This window comes from Littorina saxatilis, linkage group LG14 (genome assembly GCF_037325665.1).
Source record: "Littorina saxatilis isolate snail1 linkage group LG14, US_GU_Lsax_2.0, whole genome shotgun sequence".
Lineage (NCBI taxonomy): Eukaryota > Metazoa > Mollusca > Gastropoda > Littorinimorpha > Littorinidae > Littorina > Littorina saxatilis.
In genome coordinates this window covers 27,826,272-27,837,193 of record NC_090258.1, presented here as the reverse complement: position 1 = coordinate 27,837,193, position 10,922 = coordinate 27,826,272, and the positions used below count along the sequence as shown (strand labels likewise).

The following is a 10,922-nucleotide window of genomic DNA, read 5'->3' as shown; positions in this document are numbered from 1 at the left end:
ACACACATACCACACACACACCACACTCACACACCACACAGACACACCACACACACTCACACCACATGTATACCCACACACCGCCACCACACCCATACACACCACACACACGTATGTACACACACACCCACACCACACACACACACCTACACACACACACACCAAGAAATAATTATGGAGACAACATTTTTTTTTACACGAGACAACAAAAAACCTCGTTGAGGAAAAACCCTTGTTCTGAGTTAGTCGAGTGGGCCAAGCAATTTATTGCATATAACGGTGCATCTGCACCCGCTTCATATGTCACGTGATGTAACCTGACGACACTGATAAGATCACGAAAGCGTCACAACTTGCACTCTGCCGCATTTAGTGAAACGAAAGCGTCGTTCTCATAAGCATTGCTACAACTGCCTACCTTTTGTCGTCATTTGTGTCATCGATGTCTGCCTTCAGCTAATCCCTCACTGACCTCCTGCTTCTGTTCATAGCGGTGAGTTGTTGCTGCTTTTCCTCGCCTGGTCTTGCTGTCGGTTTAAATTTGTCCCGCTCCTTCTGTTTCGTCTCAACAGGTCACAAAGTGCACACACACATGGTGTGTTGTCAGTGTGTTTTCTCGCCCGTAAGCCGTCAAACGTGCGGCCATTTTGTCATTGTGTTTCATAACTATGGTTAAAGGTGGTCGTCTACATGTTTGCTTTTTTTCAGTAATCGTATGGTTAGATTTCGATACAAAATTATGTCGAAGGTGAATGACGTACCTTGTAGTCTTTCTGTGATAGTAGTAGTCCAGTGGACGATACCTTCCGCCTGTGGTTTGACCTCGTTTCTCTCACTGCCTGACAAGGCGAGAGAGAGAGCGCGCACTGAGACAGCCATCCAGTAGAATGTATGTCCGTGCTCTGACCGAGATAATTGACTCAATGAAGTGATATCGTGTGATTTGGAGCAAATGAAACTTTTCTCCTTAAAGGTCCTTGTCTACATTTTTATACCGAAATCGCCATTTGACCATTAAAATGCAGAGTCTATTCTACAAATATCAACAATACACCCCCTTTCGATCAGGAAAGACGAAGCCAGTGTAGCCGTTTGAAAATTCATTGTAGTATTCCAGCGTAGTAGCTACTCATAGTAGGATGTCCTTATTTGGAAAATGCCAAGCGCAAAACTCCTCTCAAATCCCGTGCATTTCGTGCGTTTAAAAAAAAAGCGTGGACAGCGTTTCAGTGTCACACTGTTGCGGCACTTGTTTGGGCGTGGCTATAAGCATAGTGACATGAATTTGATTGGTCAGTATTTTTAGGCAAAGCACATGTTCTCAGCAAACAGAAAACAAAATATTGGAAGCGTGAGTCACGCTACCCAAAAATAAAATCTTTTTTTTACATATATTTTTTTTCTATAACTTTTTTCCCCATGGTTCAAAGTCATTAATTAATTTTTAAGCCACCAAGCTGAAATGCAATACCGAAGTCCGGGCTTCGTCGAAGATTACTTGACCAAAATTTCAACCAATTTGGTTGAAAAATGAGGGCGTGACAGTGCCGCCTCAACTTTCACGAAAAGCCGGATATGACGTCATCAAAGACATTTATCAAAAAAATGAAAAAAACGTTCGGGGATATCATACCCAGGAACTCTCATGTCAAATTTCATAAAGATCGGTCCAGTAGTTTGGTCTGAATCGCTCTACACGCACGCACGCACGCACACACGCACGCACACACGCACACACATACACCACGACCCTCGTTTCGATTCCCCCTCGATGTTAAAATATTTAGTCAAAACTTGACTAAATATAAAAATGAAAACAACAATGCAAATAACAAAACGACTTATCAGAGAAGATGGCGATGCGCAAAAGCATGAAAGGTACGGGCGGTTTTAATTCAGATGTTTTCCTTAACGCTTTTGATTTTGTTAATCTCTCGTTAACAGAAGAGAAGATTAAATAAGTCCATAAGGATGCGATGCCGGAAGAACAACAATGCTTGTGATAACTATCAAGTGGTAAACGAGAGTCTGAAATCGTCTGCAGGAAAACTGATGTCCGGTTTTACAACTTTAGGTGTTTGTATTTTTAATATTCATGCCTTTCTGGTGTTTTACCTGATCTACTGGATTTTTATTTTCAGTGTATAACCAGAACGGAAATAGTTTAAGATCTGTAGAATTACAGAGCGTTTGTTTAAAGGGTGGGATCTCATGCCCCTTGTTGCATGAGCGAAATTTAGCCTGAGAATCAAGTATCACTGTATTTCTTGTTTATTTTCAATATATTATGTGAATGAGTTAAATTAACGAGTGCGGAAGATGATGTTTGTCTCCCTAAGTATGTTTTTCTTACGTCTGTCTGTCTATGTCTGGACAGCATAATTAACTGAAAACTGCTGATTCTTTTTTCAAATGGATAATTATACTGTATAAACTTTTGAAAGTATTAGCTTGTGTCGTTTGATCAGATCTGTGACGAGTCGATTTGATGATTTAGTTTTAAATGTCAAGCAAAGTTGAGGCGTCACTGTGTCGACCACATTTTTAAGCCATTTCTTCGAATGTTTACCAAGTGTTTTTGACTTGGCCAGGACAACTGGCGCTGTGATTGCCTTGATCGAACACTTGGCTTGCTCGTCTTACTTTCCGCCATTGGTAAAAGGGGCGTAACTCCCCCACATCCCACAACACATGTTCGAGAGTTATTGTCTGAAAACGGTGCTTAATTATCACGTGGCTGTGTTGTTGCTGGCTGTAATAGCTGTAAAATATATCAAAGAGAAAAACAAATTATATTTGGAGAATATCAAATAAAAAATATTTTAACCAAATGTTTTATCCCTCTTTTTTCAGTGCAAGCAATGGCGACTGCGTCACTTTCGGTAGAGGCCGATGAAATGGAGTGCAGTGTTTGTCACGAACACTTCAAGGAACCCAAGGTTCTTCCCTGCGGTCACGTGCTGTGCCGCCATTGTCTGTTGACATGGTTACAGTCACAAGCCGAGGCGCTGTGTCCGCTCTGTCGCTGTTATATCAAAGAAGAGAAAGACGAAAAAAGTGGGACAAGTCTGGCAGACATTGCAGACAGTTTCCTGACAGACAGGGCAATGGCGGCGCTGGTAGAGGCCCACCGTCTTCTGTCCGAGCAGCACGTGTGTTGTGTTTGTGTCAACGTGGCCGCCGTCTCCATGTGCATGGACTGTGGAGACAAGTTCTGCCAGCAGTGCACGACGCTACACACGAGACAGTCGGCAACCAAACTGCACAGCGTGGAACAGCTGACTTCCCTGACGGAGGAAAAAACGGCTGCCAACCATCGCCGAGCATGCGCAGTCCATCCTGACAAACTTACGGAAGTGTTCTGTCCCCCGCACGGCGTGTCCGTTTGCTGGCGTTGTGCAGCGACCGTTCACCGTCAGTGCCCGGATGTGAAAGATCTGGAGGAAAGAGTCGCGGAGGCCCGGAGAACACTCAGAGAGCTTAAGACAATCCTGACTGCCCGAGAGACAGAGGTGGGGCGAGACATCACACGTTTGGATCAGCAGCTGATAGACATAGACAAGCTCACACAGGCTGCCATTGCTGATCTAGCGGCGACCTTTGACCGCATTGAGGCAGCCGTGAAGGCAAGTCGCCGTCGTCTGAACGACCTGATTGTCAAGACGAGCTCTGACGAGAAGCGGATGGTGAGTGACGCCAAGAACATCCGGTTAGGTCAACGAGGGAAGCTCACGTTTCACAAACGTTTGGTGACACGATCCGAAGCAACCGTAACTCGAGATGACGTCACCGACATGACCCCTGAGATGAAGACGCTTGTCAAGGACCTTGACCGCAGAATCTCCTTGCAGGCCAAAGTCAAGGTCGCGTCAGGAATTCAGTTTGTGATCAACCCGGAAGAGTTAGCCCATATAGAGAAAGCAATGTCGGAACTGGTAAAAGTGAAAGTCATTTCTGCCGATGATGGCGCTACTGCAAGGGTACGGAACATGTTTTTTTTACATTTGTCCTTTTTTTTGTGCGTGTTCACTTTTTACTAATGTTCTGTATCGACCTGAATCTACAGTTCACGTTTGAAACGAGATTTAATCTTACCACAATTCCCTACAATATAATTCATGTGACTTTGCAGGCCTTTTGTTTCCATGACAACCACGGGAAGAACATCTTGCTGAGTGACGACCAGCAGACAGCAGAGTATCGGGGCGATCTCGGTGGTGGAGGTATCGTCATGTCACGTGACCCCATGGAGGTCAACAAGCTGTATGAGGTAACACACAGACACTAGCACGCACACACACACGCACGCACGCACGCACGCACGCACAAACATACACACACACATACACACACACTCTCTCTCTTTCTCTCTCTCTCTCTCTCTCTTTCTCTCTCTCTCTGTCTCTCTCTCTATATATTTTGTTTAGGTATGTTATCTATTTATTCAGTAAACTTTATAATTGAGTTTTTTTGCCCGTGAACATGTTCGAAGGTCCAAATAACGAAAAGAGATACAGATGAAGGGTGGTCACTAGCGGTGGGAGTGGTGACGTCATCACCTGACAGCCTGACAGTGCCTGGCAAGGCCTGGAGCTGGGAGAGTGCTGTGGTTGTCTATGGTGATCACTTCTTCGACTATGGTAATAAGGTGAGATTCTTTCATTGTCATTCGTGTGGTTGTGTGTGTGTGTTTGTGTGTGTGTGTGTGTGTGTGTGTGTGTGTGTGTGTGTGTGTGCGTGAGTGTGTGTGTGTGTGTGTGTGTGAGCGTGCGGGGGTGCGGGTGCGCGTGCGTCCTCACTAACAAATGACAGTGAAAACAATGCACCTACAATTCAGTAGCAATGAAAATAGGCCTATGTGTGGTTTCAGACCAGCACTGGCATAGGACAGACCTTGTGGAACTTACAAGCAGACAACCGTGTTGGAGTGAGCGTTGACAGCTACAGACGTCTCCATCTCCACGTCAACGGTGATGACCAGGGAGTTGTCCCCTGTCGGTCACTGCCTGACCAGTGCTGGGCCATGTTGGAGTTGAATCGTGCGAACATAGAGGTGAGTGTCGAGAAGTGAGTCCGTTTCATCATGTGACGTGTGGTGGTTATCTGTTTAATTAGATGTGATCATGTATGAATAAAAATAAATTTAAAAATTAAAATATTGTGCGGCGGAACGTCAGGGCTTCCCTTGCTTCTGCTGCCCAAAAAGAAAAAGCTTGCAATATGATGTGAAGTTGCTCTGAGTAAGAATGTAACTGAAACACTGATGTATTTTTTAGTTTTCTCAGCTGATTTTCTGACTAAGAATGCAGTAAACTATTCATTTCTTCCTCAGTTTTCTCCGCCAATTTCCTGAGTAAGAATGAAGCTGAAATACTCATGTATATTTCTTTGTTTTTGTAGCCGATTTTCTGAGTATAACTGCAACAGAAAGAATGTAATGTCTTTGTTTTCTCGTGCGATTATCTCAGTAAGAATGCGGCTTAGGAACTCACATATTGTTTTGTTTTCTCAGCCAATTTTCAAAGTAAGAATACCGGAAAAAGCCTTTGATATTTCTTAGTTTTCTCAGCCGTTTGTCTGAGTAAGAATTCAGCTTACACACTCATATATTTCTTTGTTTTCTCAGCCGTTTGTCTGAGTAGGAATACAGCTTAAAAACTCATACACATCCTTGTTTTCTCAGCCGTTTGTCTGAGTAGGAATACAACTTACAAACTCATATACTTCTTTGTTTTCTCAGCCGTTTGTCTGAGTAGGAATACAGCTTACAAACTCATATACTTCTTTGTTTTCTCAGCCGTTTGTCTGAGTAAGAATACAGCTTAAAACTCATATACTTCTTCGTCTTCTCAGCCGTTTGTCTGAGTAAAATTACAGCTTACAAACTCATATACTTCTGTGTTTTCTCAGCCGTTTGTCTGAGTAGGAATTTACAGCTTTAAAACTCATATACTTCTTTGTTTTCTCAGCCATTTGTCTGAGTAAGAATACAGCTTAAACATTCATATATACTTCTTCGTTTTCTCAGCCGTTTGTCTGAGTAAAATTACAGCTTACAAACTCATATATTTCTTTGTTTTCTCAGCCGTTCGTCTGAGTAGGAATACAGCTGAAAGACGCATATATTTTTGTGTTTTCTCAGCCATTTTTTCCTATCTTCACAGATTACCTCCCTTCCAGTGCCCAACTTGTCAAAGAGGGCGCTTTCTACGCAACATTACACCAAAGAGGTTGCTCCTTGCTGATAGCTGTCTTGGAGTGGAGTGCTGAAAATAATAAGATAAATAGAAAGTGTAAGATTCAGGATAGCGAAAATTGTCGGTTGAAAATGGTTGATGTGAGCATGTCAAACAGATATTTATGAACGTTTGTAAAACCACGGACGATTCTCTGCCAAGGTTGTTTTGGTATAACACAATTTGTTGAATATTGCCCATCGGCCCTTTTTAAACGTGGTCGTCTACATTTTTGCTTTTTTTCAATAATCTTATGGTTAGATTTTGCTAAAAAGTTATGTCAGATGATGAATGAACCATGGGGTAAACATTTGTAGAAAGAGAAAAGAAAGAAGTAAAAATATATGTTGTATAGATTGTGTATGAAACTAACCCGTATTTCCTGTAGTGCGATAAGCTAAAATACATTAGAACATCAACATGTCAGCACATTTCTCGGGAAAAGTTCAGTTACAAAAGGGTTTTAATGTGAAAGCACGCACAAAATGACATATTTTCTGCCTTTTTTTTATTTTATTTTTTTTATTATTTTGTTGTTGTTGTGTATTTGCCAAGCACATCATCGTGGGGCTTTTAATCCATAACATGCATCCGTCTACAATGTATCTTCATTCATCCTTCAACATGTATAATAAATATGTAAATGGCAAGTATACAAGACATACAACATTAGGACCTAACCGACAGACGGACATGTAACATACCGACAATACTGATAAACAAGTCGCGTAAGGCGAAAATACAACATTTAGTCAAGTAGCTGTCGAACTCACAGAATGAAACTGAACGCAATGCCATTTTTCAGCAAGACCGTATACTCGTAGCATCGTCAGTCCACCGCTCATGGCAAAGGCAGTGAAATTGACAAGAAGAGCGGGGTAGTAGTTGCGCTAAGAAGGATAGCACGCTTTTCTGTACCTCTCTTTGTTTTAACTTTCTGAGCGTGTTTTTAATCCAAACATATCATATCTATATGTTTTTGGAATCAGGAACCGACAAGGAATAAGATGAAAGTGTTTTTAAATTGATTTCGACAATTTAATTTTGATAATAATTTTTATATATTTAATTTTCAGAGCTTGTTTTTAATCCAAATATAACATATTTATATGTTTTTGGAATCAGAATATGATGGAGAATAAGATAAACGTACATTTGGATCGTTTTATAAATATTAATTTTTTTTTTACAATTTTCAGATTTTTAATGACCAAAGTCATTAATTAATTTTTAAGCCACCAAGCTGAAATGCAATACCGAAGTCCGGGCTTCGTCGAAGATTACTTGACCAAAATTTCAACCAATTTGGTTGAAAAATGAGGGCGTGACAGTGCCGCCTCAACTTTCACGAAAAGCCGGATATGACGTCATCAAAGACATTTATCAAAAAAATGAAAAAAACGTTCGGGGATTTCATACCCAGGAACTCTCATGTCAAATTTCATAAAGATCGGTCCAGTAGTTTAGTCTGAATCGCTCTACACACACACACACACACAGACAGACACACGCACATACACCACGACCCTCGTTTCGATTCCCCCTCGATGTTAAAATATTTAGTCAAAACTTGACTAAATATAAAAAGGGAGAGAAAGCGAGAGAGAGAGAGAGAGAGAGAGAGAGAGAGAGAGGGGTAACAGGGTGACAGACAGGTAAGAGGATAAGTGAATTTTCTGCAATTGTTGGTTTAATTGGTTCTCAGCCACTGCAACCAACAAAACGTAATCATCAAACAATATATATATTAGGCTACACGAAGTCGTCTTTATTTTAATTGGTGTGACACTGAATATCGCACAAGTGCTGTAGCCCCGATGTCTCATGCGGTCATTGTCAAACTATGAATAGGGAAAACGAGATACAGCTACATTGTTAGATTGTGTACGTAGAGACAAATTAAAAGTCTTCTTTAATAACATGCCAGACACAATCATATATGCGCTGTTAATTATTGTTACTACAAGCGAAATACTCATTCTCAATAACTACGAGTATTACATAACCTGTTTGTGTAGAGCGATTCTTAGAAAACTACTGGACCGATCTGCATGAAACTTTTCTTCCATATGATAAACGAAGACGGTGTTGTTCTTTTTCATGTTTCGATAATATTGTCATAGTAGACTCCATATTCGGCTTTTAGTAAAAGTTGAGGTGACACTGTGACAACTTCATTTTCCATCTAAATTTATTGAACATTAGACCATGCAGGCAATCTGTGACTCAATCTGGACTATGGGATTGTATTTCAGCTTGGAAGCTTACACATTTATCAATAAGTTTGCTGAATAAAGTTGTCATTCGAATTAAATGTTTACTCAAAGATTTAAAACCGATTGCATTGTATGCTGTATCTTTTTGTCTGTGCTCAGAATGAAAGAAAATCGTGAACATATGCCAATCGGGTACTTCATTGACATGCTCCATCTCGGTGATGACTGGTTTTCATTGTTGATGTTTTAGTTTCAGGCAAGGGGCGGGGATGTAGCTCAGTCGGTAGCGCGCTGGATTTGTATCCAGTTGGCCGCTGTCAGCGTGAGTTCGTCCCCACGTTCGGCGAGAGATTTATTTCTCAGAGTCAACTTTGTGTGCAGACTCTCCTCGGTGTCCGAACACCCCCGTGTGTACACGCAAGCATAAGACCAAGTGCGCACGAAAAAGATCCTGTAATCCATGTCAGAGTTCGGTGGGTTATAGAAACACGAAAATACCCAGCATGCTTCCTCCGAAAACGGCGTATGGCTGCCTAAATGGCGGGGTAAAAAACGGTCATACACGTAAAATTCCACTCGTGCAAACAACACGAGTGTACGTGGGAGTTTCAGCCCACGAACGAAGAAGAAGAAGAAGAAGAAGAAGAAGTTTCAGACCAAACGATTGCCTTATGTTTTGATATCGCTTCATACGACTTTTTTGTATTGCTTTACATCATATACCTACTCGTGTTGTTTCTCTGGTCGGAAAATAGTCTAAATACCACACCTTTCATTTTCTAATTCAGATTGTTTTTCTTTGAATATGGTTGTCATTGTATCCTGCCTTCCTGGGATTGTTTAGAATAAAATACGCTGTGTTTCGCACAGAATGACTAGACCATAAATTATTTCCTGTTTTCGTTTGTTTGTGAGTAACTGTCTTGTTTACCTGGTAAACTATGTCTTGATAAAATCAACTCCCTGACTTCTTGCTGTGGTGAGTGGATGAATTATTTCTTCAAATACCAACCAGTGACTTTAGCAACATTAATTCATAACAAAATCAGACCGTGCATAGAGAGCCCCATGGCAGTTCGTGTATGGTATGTTTGCAAGTGGAGGGATGGTGTTAGCATGTCAAAGCGGTTTCAGATTTGAAGTGGTGAGCGGTAGTGTTTACAGGGGAAGAAGTGTGCCTTTAAATGGTTAATTGCCCCACGTTCACAGAACCGACAAAAGTGACACTGTGCACCGGTTGGCCTAGTGGTAAGGCGTCCGCCCCGTGATCGGGAGGTCGTGGGTTCGAACCCCGGCCGGGTCATACCTAAGACTTTAAAATTGGCAATCTAGTGGCTGCTCCGCCTGGCGTCTGGCATTATGGGGCTAGTGCTAGGACTGGTTGGTCCGGTGTCAGAATAATGTGACTGGGTGAGACATGAAGCCTGTGCTGCGACTTCTGTCTTGTGTGTGTCGCACGTTAAATGTCAAAGCAGCACCGCCCTGATATGGCCCTTCGTGGTCGGCTGGGCGTTAAGCAAACAAACAAACAAAACAAACAAACACTGTGCACAAAGCTGTCTATTTAATCCCACAGTCTGGTACGGGCTGGCAAAGGCACAATATGATAAGTGGGAGTGTACCTGTCGTGTCCATACCAAACAGTTCAATGTTGAATGAGTGCAAAGAAGGAGGTAAATACGGGTTACTCGTTACCCCGTAAGTTCTTGTCGGGTGATTTCGGTTTCATTCAGCAAAACGTTGATTGTGAACAACAGGCTCATGAATCAATTAACTTGTTTTATTAAACCGTAAAGCTTGTCAAGTGTTTGCTGTTGTATTGTGGGAATGAGTATACCGAGACTTCATCTTATGACTATTGCCGCTGCTCAACGAACTTACACACACACACACACACACAACACACACACACACACACGCGTACACACTTACAACACACACACTAAAACATATACATACATACACACACACACGCGCACACACTCACAACACACACACACACACACACACAGGGAACACACACGCACGCACGCGCACACGCACAAGCACACACTCACATACTTTATGAGTTATTTCTAATAATTATGCTGACTGTTAGCAAATGATAACAGACATGTTGAGAAAAAAGATATCAAGCATGAGCTTTTTAGGCGAATGCTGATATCGTTTGTGAGACATGTCTGTTATCATTTGCTAACAGTCAGCATATTAGAAATAACGGTTTTATTACCGTTTAATTCGACCAAAAGAAATTTCGAAGCGACCCCGCGAATTAGACAGAACAGCCGCAATGGGAACTTGAGCGCTCCTACCTGATTATGCCTGTCAGTCAAAGAATTCTCGTGACCTGGGTCAGCCAATCAGAGTAACACACCTGACGTGATAAATATTCACAGATCAAATGCGTTTGACACGCAACAATCTCACCATGTTGAACATGCGTTTCGGTTGCTTCGCTTTTTCTTGTTGA

The 10,922-nt window shown here is 41.9% G+C and overlaps 1 protein-coding gene and 1 long non-coding RNA gene across 2 annotated transcripts; both read left to right on the top strand.

Annotated features, from left to right (window-relative positions):
* The first annotated feature begins 195 nt into the window (after nucleotides 1-195).
* LOC138947479 (E3 ubiquitin-protein ligase TRIM33-like) lies at nucleotides 196-7,043 on the top strand. Its single transcript, XM_070318956.1, has 6 exons — nucleotides 196-493; nucleotides 2,854-3,980; nucleotides 4,133-4,270; nucleotides 4,493-4,648; nucleotides 4,871-5,053; nucleotides 6,165-7,043. Exons 2-6 carry the CDS (start codon nucleotides 2,862-2,864, stop codon nucleotides 6,243-6,245), a joined length of 1,677 nt encoding a protein of 558 aa, XP_070175057.1. The 5' UTR covers nucleotides 196-493; nucleotides 2,854-2,861; the 3' UTR covers nucleotides 6,246-7,043.
* Nucleotides 7,044-7,082: 39 nt separating this feature from the next.
* LOC138947481 (uncharacterized) lies at nucleotides 7,083-10,252 on the top strand. Its single transcript, XR_011449673.1, has 2 exons — nucleotides 7,083-8,708; nucleotides 9,108-10,252. It is a non-coding gene; the product is annotated as an uncharacterized lncRNA (long non-coding RNA).
* The last annotated feature ends 670 nt before the right edge of the window (nucleotides 10,253-10,922 follow it).

What these genes read in the sequence shown, in the direction of transcription:
- LOC138947479 (XM_070318956.1), top strand. Translation starts at nt 2,862, where the DNA reads ATGGCGACTGCGTCACTTTCGGTAGAGGCCGATGAAATGGAGTGCAGT. An exon ending in AGGTCAACAAGCTGTATGAG is followed by an intron (nt 4,271 to 4,492) that starts GTAACACACAGA and finishes ACATGTTCGAAG; the next exon opens with GTCCAAATAACGAAAAGAGA. An exon ending in TCTTCGACTATGGTAATAAG is followed by an intron (nt 4,649 to 4,870) that starts GTGAGATTCTTT and finishes GTGTGGTTTCAG; the next exon opens with ACCAGCACTGGCATAGGACA.